Below are 12,983 nucleotides of genomic sequence, written 5' to 3'. Positions count from 1 at the left end.
CCTTTTTCTTTGCTGATTCAAGTTTCTTATGCCTATTCTTTTTGCTTAATAGATCCAAGGGTTAGATTGTTTTGAATTTATCCGCTGCAACACCTTAATGCCAGTATTCTTTTTTGCCTTTAGTTTCATCTTTCTTGTGTGGTATCTGTCTAATCACACTAGCTCATATTAATTCCTTGTACTTTATGCTTTCATCTATCTAGACATTTGCATGAAAAACTATGGTTCTTAAATGACAAAATCAAAACTAATGTCTTTTATATGTCTTCGAGCTTTTGAGCTCTTTTGTTAATTTGTTCTTTTTCTCGTGTGGGTTCTTGTTAGTTTTGTGGTCTTTTTGAAACCAGGAAGAATCGAAAACTGGTTTAAGAATATGTATTCCCTTTTCGTACACTGCTCATTTCCAATTCCAAACGTCAGAAGTTTGTTACGAAGGCAAGAAACTTCTAGTTTGCTTTCTCTTTCCAATTTCATAGTTTCCAACTTAACCTTAGTATTACTTGCGAGCATACCATCCTTGAATACATGTGAAACTCTGCCTTAAGGCATGGTAATCTGTTACTCACTTTCAAGGAGTTTTACCCACTGTTGTAAATATTGGTTTTCATCTCAGTTCAGGAGCTTCGGTGATATGCCTGTATCCACTTGTGTCGGCAATTTTTAAAAATAAAAAATATTACTTTATTCAAATCAGCCTATATGTATCTGAATTGGCAGATGCTTGTAAACCATGTGTCGGTCCTGTGTTGTTCTGATCAGGGCAGACAAAGGTATCACACAATGATATTGATAAGATTGGTTTTACCACTGATGTACTTAATAGGTAATTGAAAAGCAGGAAAAAATCCCAGTGTACGTGGTTGGGAGAAATTTATCGCCACCATATATCTGGGAATCAGACGCTGAAAATTTTTTTCCTGAAATATTCTTCTGTTTTACCATGAAATTCGTAGTGTTCTTTTAGTTTCGGTGTTTCCACAAGAACCTCCAATTCTGTTCACGAATTTTTTCAATCACAGGACAATATGAAAAAATTCTTTTTTTTTTGCCAGCCCCATCAAAGGCCCCCTTAAATGACAAATTGGATTCATATACCGCTTTGAAACGGGAACCCTGACATCATTAGGTCACATATAGGTTCAGATCAGGTTCAAGCATGGGTTCGAGTTAACCGGACAGATGAGGTCAAGTCAGACTCTGCAGAGCATGGACCTTATCAGAGATCAAATGGTTTGAATTCCTACCTTTATGATGCAACCCTTTCTCTGAATGTTAAGTGTTGTGTGAGGTCACTATTTCTAAATGTAGAGCTTCGTTTGAATGAAAGCTGTGGCCAACCACCAGGTTGGGTTTGTAAACCTCACTAATAGCCTTATAAGAATCAACACGTACTGTTCAACAGCACCATTTTCCTCCTCATCCTGTTCGTTATGGTCATTATTATTTCTTATTGTTAAGATGTTGCTGTTGTCATCTCTTAAAACCCACTGCAACTGTTGTTTTCCTCCTCACGGCCTGCAATTCTTAATTATTACTATTTTAGAGTTAAAAATAGTAAAGAAGAAAGGAAAATTAATTATGATAAAAGTAACGTTGTTTCATGTTGGTGCTAACCGTTTTGTTGACAGCAGTACTCTAAAGTTTGTACAGAATTCTGTAATGTTAGTAATCTTATCGCTGAGTAGTAAACAGCAATACTCGTAAGTTTGCACAGAATTCTGTAATGTTGGTAATCTTATTGCTGAGTACTGAGCAAACAGCAGTCAAAGTTGGAACAGAGTTCTCACCTTTTTTAATGTAAAATTGATTGCAGTTCTAAATAATTAAGAAGCTGACTTTGGCTTTGAATAGGTTTTGGCACTTTCATACACGTCTGTTTTGCTTGCATGCATGCGCCTAAATGTGAAAAAGTCGGAAAATTGGCCTGACATACAAGTGCAGACAGTAGCGGAGCTACATTGCAGTTGGTGTGGGCAATTGCCCACACCAGCCCACAACATTTACTTTATTTACATATAAAAATGTCATTAATTGTTCAGTTTTTTTTTTTTAATTATGGAGTGCCTCTTGGTGTTGTCTATCAACCAGAAATTTTTGGCTCTGCCACCGAATGCAGATGCGGTTTATTTCTCAAGGTTATCTGTCAATTCCCACGCATATTCAATTCTTTCTCAAGGTTATCTGTCAATTCCCACGCATATTCAATTCTTTCTCAAGGTTGTCTGTCAATTCCCACGCATATTCAATCAAATGTCAATCAGTGCAGGCGCTAGTTTCACGTTGATTTTTGAAATGGCAAGTTATTTTCACGGAGACACCTTAGGGCCCGTTTGATTGCCCGGTTGAAAAGAGAAAAACGTGAGACGTATCAAACAGCATTAAATTCTTCCCGTTTGATGTTAAAACGAGCGGGTGAAATTTCACCCGCTCGACGACCAACTCCCTTCATTTCACCCCCGACTAATTCCCTCCCCACAGTCGGCATCATCGGTGGAACCGGCACGCTCTGAGAATAAGCTTCTGATGAGATTGGGGGATGAGGCAGTTCAATATTCCTAGGGCCACTAGCGAGAGGATCGCCTCCAGATGTTTGGGTGCTGAGGAGCGCCATAAGCCTGGCACCCGGATTCGGAGCAGGCGAGGCAGAGGACAGGATGTGGGGAGCAGTTGGTTGGGGAAGTTGTGGAGAGAAAACAGGATGAGGAGGGAGCGGGGAGTTGTTGAACGCGGCCTCAATGGCGGGTGGGAGTTGTGAAGAAGAAACTCGCGTTTGAAGATGAAGTTGGTCAGGTTTTATGCCGTTTGTGACGAAGTCCGACGAAGTGCAGAACACTTGTTTGACGAAATGCCTGAAAAGGACATTTTTGCTTGGACTTAAGCCAGATCAATTTACAATTACTGCTCTTTTGCAGATTTCTTCTGATGAAGTTTCATTAAAGGTGGTAAAAGAGCTTCTTGCTTATGTAATCAAGAATGAATTTGATTTGGCTACTGCTGTTTAGAATGAATGCCCTCGTTCATTTTCTAAAGCCAATAATAAAACAGTGAGTATTTTTATGGATGATTTATGGGACTGTTGAATTATTCTTTTCTCTAGCTTCTTGTTTTTTTCACTTGTGCAATGTTTTCAGTGTTATTATGAGTTTGCAAGTTGTAACCAAGATAGTACAGTAGTAGCAGTAATTGAAGAGGTCGTACAAGGATGGATATTAGGGATTTGTTTTTTATGCTTTATCATCTCTTTATTTCATGATATAGCAGAATCAACTGCAAATTAAAGTTGGTTTATGTTTCCACGGGTAGACAAGGGTACCAAAGGGTCAGTTTCAGCATAGCTAAATGCAAGGGGATTTGGGGGTGTGACCTTAAAATGGCATTTCCAAGCATTTATCTGACCCGTTTTCATGCCCATCTGTATAACAAAAGCAGGAGGATGATTTTGATCTTACTATGTAATATTGCAAAGGAAGCAGTTCTGCCACACAAGGCAAAGTCAAACTTGTACTGCTTGAGGGAATACCCTTGTTGTGAATTGGATTAGAAACTGCTACAAAACCGTTAGTATGCACAAAGCCTCATCTTGCTATCCACAGTGCAAGAATAAGACATATTCATCATGTTTCTGGCGACTACAAGACATTCTCATGCAGTGGCATCACTTACTAACAATTAAGCATTTTAATAGAATACTTCTGACGACTACAAGACATTCTCATGCACAAGAAGCACGTAAATTTCTTCCTGTGCATCAAACAAGGTTAAACTTACCACGTTAAATTCTTCATGTGCATCAAACAAGGTTAAATTTACCACGTTAAATTCTTCCTGTGCATCAAACAGGGTCTCAGATTGGAAGAGGGAGAAATTTCATCTTGTAAATTTTTTCAGAAAAATTTACCATGGTAAATTTATCACGTTAAATTCTTCTTGTGCATCAAACGGGTCCTTATAGATGTCACTATAGCCCCAAAAATATGTGAGGAATGTGCTTGAGCTTGTGCTTATATAAGTATAGTCATGTAGATACAGTTAGCATCGTGCCCCAAACACCCATAAATGATAATAATCTAGAATGCTTTAAGAAAAATCTTTCATAAGGGTATATCTTTAATCTCACCCAGATGTGATTTTTTCATCACAAAAGCTATGTTTTCGGCTTCACAAATCTTTGTTCTTTTTTCCACATTGTCTCATTTGATTCATGAAATATAAGCATTTTGGAATTTAGAAAGAATGCCTCGAGAGTGGGATAAGAAATAGAACTTGTTATTGATCCAAATCAGAGTTTGAAACTCATGTAATTAACTTGACGTCTTTAAGTTATTTGATTTGGCTAATCCAAGAACTAATGGATCTTTGAAAAAATTCATTCGGCTAGATGTGGTAGATTAAGAAAGATGCAATGTCAAAAGCAGTTGACAGCTGAGCCACATGAGGCAGGAAACTCTTAAGTACGTATTGTAACTTGTAAGGTACAAGTTTTGAAGCACATAATTGGTTGAAGATCACATGGTGGTTCAAGTAAGAATATTTTTTCTTTTTGAATTGAAGTCACTTAAATTGTTTGTTGGATCTATCAAATGGATTGTTGGAAACGTAATGAAGAAGAAATTGTGGAGAAACACAACAATGGATATGACAAAGAAACACTACAATGGGTGTTCCATAAAATCGAACCCCTTTCTTGATATCGAGGTAGGCATGGGAAAAGCATAAGACAGATCCATTTTCAGTTTCAAACAGGAAATCTAACATTAAAAAAGAAACCGTGGATAATATGATCCATGTAATAAAAACGGATGCATAGCAGATTACAGGTGAAGTGCTTCTAGGATTTCTTTACCCTGGATAAAGAATTCAAGATAGCAAACTTGGCCTGATAAAGAACATTATTAGCCCAGTGCTCCATGAAAGACGAGAAGCTTCCCTTCGGTGCAATAGGCTCATTTCTAAGTTCCCAATCTTATAATGATGCTAAGCTTTGGGATCTACCAATGACAGTATCGCCATTGAATGCACTAGCAATGGTGCAAGAACGGTTGGCGTTGAGTTGATCCTCCATGCAGTGTTGTAAATTTGAAACTTGAATCGGACCAGCCAGGTTGTTGATCGAGTGAATCGCGTGGTTGATTGAGCAGTCAACTCAATCGCTAATGAATAAACTAAATTATTATTATTATACACATTTTGAAAATGTAAAAAGTATAATAATAAAAGTTTTTAAAATTTTTAAAAATAAAAATGGATTACCTATAATACATCCAACCCTTTGTGTCATTTGATCAATCAAATCGATTTGCCACCAACTTGAATCAGCTGTTCAAGGTCGACTGTGTCCACATAAAGAAAGGTGAAGAGATGACCAAGTATGCAACATAAAATCTAACATGAGGTTTAGTATAGGGGAAAGCCAACGCTTTTGTGAAGAGGTGAAGTCATCCTTCTTCCCTCAAGGGTCTCCTTAGATACAAGGTTGTTTCTATTTGAAAATTTTTAGTTGTGTAATATATTTTTTGGATTCAGGTTTAGTTTGGTCCTACTTGAATAAGTTCATGTTTTCTTTGCCCCTAGTGTATGTGTTATTATTTGCTGTTTAGATGAGTAGCACTCAGGACAATTTGTCAGCGTAACATTCATGTCAACCAGTTATGTTATGCCCCTCGCAGCGTGATGCTATAAACTGCATGTACATATGTGTTTATGGTTTTGTACTAGTGAAAAGTTTACTGAACAAAATTAACTATAATTTCAAAGATCATAAGTCTAAAGGTAATTTTTCGCTCATTCACGGTAAACGGGATATACTGTGTTTATGGACTGAGAAAAAAACAATATCTACCATAGCGGGTGAATATTAAAAACCCCATAATTGAGTGTTCAATGGTGGATAGAATAATGTAGATGTACAGCGTACTTCTAGTACTGTTGAAATCATTCAACTTAATTTGAAATTATTCAATTTAATGCACTAAACTGGTAGCTATAGGTATACCAAATCTCCGGATGCTTGTGGCTCATGTGAGCATGTTACCTCTTGTTCAAAGAAGGCTGAAGCTTCTATTCAATTCTTTATCTTTCTATAATACAAGGTCTATTTTTGGTATCTTGAGATGTTGCCCTTGTTGTGCTTCAACTTGTGCGACGGTAACCCTCCATTTGCAGCAAAGACAATTGGTGTCCCGAGCATTCGGGACAGAAATTGGTCGCCTGCCACCCCATCCTGATGCGCTAACCCTTTGGGGATTTATATAGTTCATTTGTCTAAAAAAACTTAGGTGTTGAATAAAAGCTTGTTATGACATGATTTTTGAAAGTCTACTTAGAACCGTTTGTTTTTTCAAGGCATACTCATGCGCTTTTTTCGGCTTTTTTATTAGAGGGCTGGATCATAGAAGCCCGTTGATGTAACTTACATTCTTATTCAATTTTTTAAAAGAAACCAAGGAGGAAACTATTTGAAAATCAACTTGGTACGCGCCTTTTTTTAAAGACCAACTTGTTATAAATTGTAATTGATCCGAGAAAGTGAACGGCCGAATATTTTATAATAAAAGCTATCAGATTCGGTTCTTGTAAGCTTTACACGGAATAAGATATTACTGTACACCAGAACCCAAACGCTAAAAGAACATATATATCTTATCTAAACTAATTTGGATTCACATTTAAATAATTCAAACATTAACTTATTCATATCCAAGTACTTTGTTCCATTACTGTTAATTCTATAACACTCCACTTCGAAAAGTTTAGTTTCCTATGTAAAATTATGAATAATCTTGAAAAACTTATAAAATAGATTGTTAAGTCTTGGTTTTTTGGGGTTCTCATCTTTTTGAAGAAGTAATCAAAGCTGTTAAGAAGCGGATTGCAATACATCAGATTGGATTAGTGAAACTGACAGTCTTGAATGGAATTCAATTTGGTTCTTAGCCAGCTGATATGATCCAAATTCTTACATTTTCTACAAGGAACGCACTGAAAAAGCGTTGGGGCTTAAGGCCTTAACAGGATCCGGATTCAAATTTATTGGCCTCTGATTATGAACCGGAGCCTATGGATCGGAAACCGTAAATCCCTGATCCGAACCGTTTACTTGGCTGAGTTGACTTTGTCTCCGTTTTCGAACTTGGGATTTCGGTGGTCAGATCGGACGCTCTACTCGTCCGGTCAGTGGCAGGCGTCGGGGTATTTCCGCCAATGACTACAAGATTTTTCGAAAAAAAAAAGGTCATCAACGGTAACGACGGATATTGATTTCCGAGCGGAGAGCGGAGATGACCGTTAGTGGGCCCCCTTCCCCGACCACGTCAAAAAAATTTGAAAGTTGTGTCCGCTCATTCCAGAGATTCATTCGCTCGTCTTCTTCGTCTTGAAGATTTGAATTACAACCACAGAGACGAGTTTTCTCTACTCCGGCGAGAAAGCGGAAGAAGGTAGGACGATTCACTGCTCTCTCCCTCTCTCTTTCTGCGATATGGTCCTCACGCTGTTTTGCTCTTCCAGGAAAGAGAACGATTCATCTGAACAAATCGGAATAGCGCACAAACTAATCCTCACTCCAGAGTAACAGGTAGGACTTCTGTTTTACAAACTCTCTCTCTATCTCTCTCTCGCGACGTCTTTCTATCTCTTTGATGTTTCTCTTATATTTGGGAGATTTCTCTTAACCTTTTTCCTCCATACAATAAGCTGCATATGTTAAAACAGGGTGTTGCACTTTTTAATTTTTCTTTGCATTTATGAAAAAAATAAAGATGGGTTTTCATGCCTTCCCCTTTCTATCCAAGAACTGGCGATCAATTGGGATTTTTTTTAATTAACAGATATACGGTTGTTCCCTTTGTATTCATTTTCCGACTCGGCCATTTTTGTTGGTAAGGTCTATTCCTTTTGTTTCTATCCTTTATTTTCAATTCAAGAATGGAAACTCTAGAAAAATAGTAACATCCGTTCCTCGCCCCCTCCCCCCTCAGCCCTCTACCTTTTCTTTTTCTGTGAATCCTATGGTAGTATAGTATGATGCCTTATTTCTGGAGAATTGATGTAGGTTTTGATGTTTTAGACACATGCATAATCCTTTGTTTGTCAAAAGTTATCCAAGTTAAAATAAAAATTTAGAGTTATAAGTAAAACATGTATATGCACAAGTTTGAAAGTTCTGAATTGTGTGCTAAAAGAATAAAATTAAGCGCAAGTCTCCAATAATTTTTTTTATGCTTTAATATCTTGTTTAATTAACAAAATAAGGGGGGATCTAAATTAAGATACAAATGTTCTTGAATAAGAAAATGGTGAAGTAAAATATCAGATCCTTAGTTTTCTTTTCTTCAAAATTTGCGTTAAAATGTTGGTTCACAAATAAATTCTTGCAACAATGCGAAATGTACCACGGTGAGGCTTACGGTGCATTATTTTTTTTATGACAAGCAGCAGTTGATCTTTACAGGGAGTTTTCACCTCAACTTTGTTTGAGAAATTGCAATATGACGAACTTTCAAAACGATCAGCTTCTGCAAGTTGAAACAACTTGTGGGTCACTTCTATATGAACTCCAGGTATTACACGTTTGCCGGTGCTCAGGATTTGTGTCCTGCTAGCAACATTACTTGACATGTTTATTGCTTTTCGAGTGTAGACAATATGGGATGAAGTGGGAGAACCAGACGATGAGAGGGATAAATTGTTACTTGAGCTTGAAAAGGAGTGCTTGGAGGTGTACAGAAGAAAGGTTGATCAAGCAAACCGTTCTCGAGCTCAATTGCGTCAGGCTATTGCAGATTCTGAGGCCAAGCTAGCTTCAATATGTGCTTCCATGGCAGAGCGACCTGTGCTTCTGAGACAGGTGACCTCATAGATTTCTGATGCTAGTTGATGCTTGAGATTGAAGAACAAGGAACATTTACTAGTTTGAACAGAGTATGGTTATTGTCGTTAATATGCATGTCTGGTGTTTGTCTGAACTTTCCAGCAAGATCAGAACATTAGGAGCTTGAAGGAAGAGCTTAGAGCCATTCAGCCTCAACTCGAAGAGATGCAGAGGAGAAAAGATGAGAGAGTTAGCCAATTTCTTGACGTTTTAGAAAAGTTAGAGAAAATTTCCAACGAGATCGCAAGACCAAATGATGTTTCTAGTGGCGGTTTGGATGAAACTGATTTGTCCCTCAGAAAGCTTGAAGAATTCCATAAGCATCTTCAGATGCTTCAAAAAGAAAAGGTAAGTAATATTTTTAAGACACACCAAACTCGAGGTTCTAAAGTAATGACATAAGATCTCATCTTAGAGTCATGTCCTAGCAACATTGCTATGATTGCCGAAAATTTTCGCTGCTATTTGATCCACCAATTATTCAGCAGAGATGCGCTACACATACTCTTTTATATGGTTCTGGATTTGTTGTATACTTTAAGATTTTTTCTGGAGTGTATCAGTGAATTTCTTCGCCTTCTCCAGAATGATAGGCTCAATCAGGTTATGGAATACACCGAAGCTCTGAATTCCTTCTGTTCAGTGCTTGGTTTAGACTTCCAGCATGTGCTGAAAGATGTTCAACCTAGTGTGGATGATTGCGAAGTGCCAAAAGCCATTGATGATGGTGCAATTCAGAGACTTTCCAATGCGGTGGATAAATTAAGAGAGATTAAGAAGCAGAGAATGCAAAAGGTGGGAACTTCACATCCCCACCCTGATGCGGTTTGTTGTGCTTCTTTATGTCTAACTTCTTTTAAGCTGTGACAGCTTCAAGATCTTGCTACTACGATGTTGGAGCTATGGAACCTCATGGATACACCAGTCGACGAGCAGCAAATGTTTCAGAATGTTACCTGCAATATTGCTGCCTCAGAAGATGAAATAAATGAGCCTAATATTCTCTCTGAAGATTTCATCAATTATGTAAGAACCATCCGACAGTCACGTAGAAGCTCCGTTTTGTTTTTACCTTCGTTTTCAAATGAAAATTGCTGTAGATGTTGATTTTAAGCTTTGGTATAGGTTGAAGCGGAGGTTCTAAGACTGGAAGAGATGAAGGAAAGCAAGATGAAGGATCTTGTTCTGAAGAAGAGAACGGAGCTTGAAGATGTATGTAGGAAGGCACACATGGTAGCAGAACCTGAAGCTTCTATTGAGTATACAGTGACTGCAATTGAATCAGGTGTGATTGTATTGTTAACTCTACTCTGCACATTTCACTCATGAGTTGTGGAACTTCCAGTCTTGATAATCTGCTAACTATAAGCAAAAACCTATTTGTAGGGGTGATTGATCTTGGGTTTGTACTGGAGCAACTGGAGGCCCAGATAGCTAAAGCTAAAGAGGAAGCATTTAGCAGGAAAGAAATTCTGGAGAAAGTCGATAAGTGGTTGGCTGCATGTGAGGAAGAAAATTGGCTTGAGGAATACAACAGGGTGAGGTCATTTATTTTCAATATACTGGGAAAGCTGACTAACTAAGAATGCTTTAATCGTCCCAAAATTTATACTTGTTCTTTTTGCAGGATGAGAACAGGTACAATGCTGGCAGAGGTGCACACTTGACACTAAAGAGGGCTGAAAAAGCTCGTGCAGCAGTCAACAAGCTACCAGGTAAATCTTACAAATGCAGCTTTTTTATATTAATATGAACCAGAAACAATAGATGTTTTCGGTAGTGGATGATAGAATGAAAAAAATGATATCCTTGGTTTTTCAGTCAGCTGGCTTTTCTGCATCATGTCATTCTTCTGAGTCTAACCCAAAGCTCATGGTTGTCTTGTTTCTCGTGTCATGGCTCTTCCAGCAATGGTGGAAAATTTGGCAGCTAAGACTACATCTTGGGAGAGAGAAAGGGGCATAGAATTTACCTTTGACGGTGTAAGTACTAGCATCATAGTTCAGCTTGGCTAAGTTCCTTAAGTTGGTGCTAACACTAATTCCGTTATTTCAGTTTTAATGGTTTGATTCATTATTTATGTGATCCACAGGTGCGTCTTCTCTCTTTATTGGAAGAGTATACTATACTAAGACAGGAGAAAGAGCAAGAACGTCGGAGGCAACGGGTAGGAAAAGTTACTACCATCAAATTACATAGCTAAATTATTAGGTAACAGATAAACTAACATATTCCTGAAAACAGGACCAAAAAAGACTGCAGGGGCAGCTCATAGCAGAACAAGAAGCACTCTTTGGCTCAAAACCAAGCCCTTCAAAACAGCAAAGTGCCAGGAAAATGCCCAGGACTTCAATGGGAGCCGCCAACAGAAGGCTTTCACTTGGAGGTGCTATGATGCAGATGCAGTCACCCTTAGTAGAGTCGAAGTCAGGACTCCACGGAAATACTAGTTTATCAAGGCAAACACGGAAAATTGACTCCTTTCATAATCAGAAAACTGGAGATGGTCAAGCCGCACTATCAGCAGGTAATTTTGATATACACATGATATTTTGGTTGCTCTTCTGAAATGGATGAAGTCACAACATCTGAAACTGTTCTGTTGTTATCATTTAAGTAAAGATATCAGAATACAGGAAATGATATTTAAGCATATACACATTGTCTACTTAATCATACTTCTTCGTTTTTCATGTTTCGCTTTTGCATTATTTTCTGATAATAATGTGAAACACGGGTTCTAATGAGAAACTGAATTTGGGTACCATGCATTTTTCCCTTCGAGCAGGACGGCGAGGATTGGATGTTGCTGGCCTTCCAGTAAGGAAATATTCCATCTCTTCAAATACTGATGAAAATGAAGTTCCAGTGCCCGCACAGAGAATGCCATTCTCTCCTGTATCTTCATTCTCTTCAAGGTCCAATTCCGCAAATCCTTTGGATGAACTCAATCATAATAAGCTGCAGAATGCTTCAGTTAAAAGCAATCTGTACACTACACCAAATAAAAGCAGTTCTTTCACTGATGAGGAGAACAGGACCCCGAAAGCCATGCCGATCCCTATCCCTTGTACCCCACAATCGGTAACAGTCCCAATGCAGACTGCTGCAACGCCTGCCCCTACTGCTACTGCTGCTTCACTTGCAAGCCAAGAAACCCAGAGAGCGGCACCAGAAACAGAGCCGGAGATAGAATACTCATTTGAAGAAAAACGCCTAGCTTTTCTCCTTGCTCCTGGCAACTGGGTACCAGCTTAAGGTAGTCTGTCTGAATCAGGAGCATTTGATGCTGTCTGCATCGTTATCACGTTGGTTCTTTGCTTGTACAACATACTTGTCAGCCAAGATTAGTTGGCTCAGCGTTATGGTCCATGCACTTGCTGTGAACCATCATGAACAAATTGGTTTTTTGAACATTATTGCTTTTATTACACGGAAATGTTATGTTACCTTTGAGAATATGAGTAAACTGTGAGCAGCCTGAACAATTTCACACGGTTGGAGTGAAGCGGACAGGGAGAAATAGCAAAGATCGTTAACTGTAGTTGTCAGGTAACATAATAGAATTTCCAGTCAGCACAGATGGACAAGTTTACTGAATATGTTATGGTTGTAGTATGTAGGCCCTGTGTTCGATTTACGTTTGTAATCAGGTTGAATATTCTCTTAGTTGGCTTGGGATGTAGGTTTCAGATAATTTTGTCCTGTGATCAGGATGAATACTTGAATACAGTCATACTCTGAAGCGACTTGGAAGTAATTGGTGCTCGGATTTTCTGCTTCATCCATATCTGGGCATCTAAAAAGTGGGTGCCATGAAGTATTTTTACACCCCAATAAAAAAAAATCAGTACCAGAAATCTTCAAACAGAATTAAATACTCTTGTGCGAAATTGAAAAGAACCTCAGTACAAACCTTTGTGCATTAAATACCTTAATTTTAAGAACAGAGAGAAAAAAACATTATTTACTAATAAAACGTACCATCAAATTACCGAGGGTTCAGCAGAGTACTTCAACTTAATACAATCCCTATTCCCTTCCCTTCTCTGTGGATTTTTAACACCATCCCTCACCTTACAAACATAAAGCAATCACATGCTCGAACAGAAAC

At 38.3% G+C, this 12,983-nt stretch overlaps 1 protein-coding gene across 5 annotated transcripts; it reads left to right on the top strand.

The window, feature by feature from the left end:
* Positions 1 to 7,300: 7,300 nt before the first annotated feature.
* LOC116250080 (65-kDa microtubule-associated protein 3) lies at positions 7,301 to 12,330 on the top strand. 5 transcript variants are annotated; one of them, XM_050075739.1, is made up of 15 exons: positions 7,301 to 7,436; positions 7,507 to 7,573; positions 7,827 to 7,877; positions 8,450 to 8,558; positions 8,639 to 8,845; positions 8,972 to 9,217; positions 9,455 to 9,664; positions 9,740 to 9,895; positions 9,995 to 10,154; positions 10,256 to 10,407; positions 10,497 to 10,584; positions 10,778 to 10,851; positions 10,962 to 11,036; positions 11,114 to 11,396; positions 11,658 to 12,330. In XM_050075739.1, the coding sequence occupies exons 4-15, from the start codon at positions 8,487 to 8,489 to the stop codon at positions 12,125 to 12,127; spliced, it is 2,193 nt and encodes a 730-aa protein (XP_049931696.1). In that variant the 5' UTR covers positions 7,301 to 7,436; positions 7,507 to 7,573; positions 7,827 to 7,877; positions 8,450 to 8,486; the 3' UTR covers positions 12,128 to 12,330. The 5 variants fall into 5 exon arrangements, with proteins under 5 accessions (XP_049931696.1, XP_049931692.1, XP_031479326.1 ...); XM_050075735.1 differs by having other exon boundaries at positions 7,302 to 7,436; positions 8,434 to 8,558; XM_031623466.2 differs by lacking the exon at positions 7,827 to 7,877 and having other exon boundaries at positions 7,302 to 7,436.
* The last annotated feature ends 653 nt before the right edge of the window (positions 12,331 to 12,983 follow it).

The sequence above is a fragment of the Nymphaea colorata genome, chromosome 1 (assembly GCF_008831285.2).
Source record: "Nymphaea colorata isolate Beijing-Zhang1983 chromosome 1, ASM883128v2, whole genome shotgun sequence".
NCBI classification, from domain to species: domain Eukaryota; kingdom Viridiplantae; phylum Streptophyta; class Magnoliopsida; order Nymphaeales; family Nymphaeaceae; genus Nymphaea; species Nymphaea colorata.
This window is presented reverse-complemented; position numbering and strand designations above follow the sequence as displayed.

What these genes read in the sequence shown, in the direction of transcription:
- LOC116250080 (XM_050075739.1), top strand. Translation starts at nt 8,487, where the DNA reads ATGACGAACTTTCAAAACGATCAGCTTCTGCAAGTTGAAACAACTTGT. An exon ending in AGATGCTTCAAAAAGAAAAG is followed by an intron (nt 9,218 to 9,454) that starts GTAAGTAATATT and finishes CGCCTTCTCCAG; the next exon opens with AATGATAGGCTCAATCAGGT. An exon ending in TAGAATTTACCTTTGACGGT is followed by an intron (nt 10,852 to 10,961) that starts GTAAGTACTAGC and finishes TGTGATCCACAG; the next exon opens with GTGCGTCTTCTCTCTTTATT.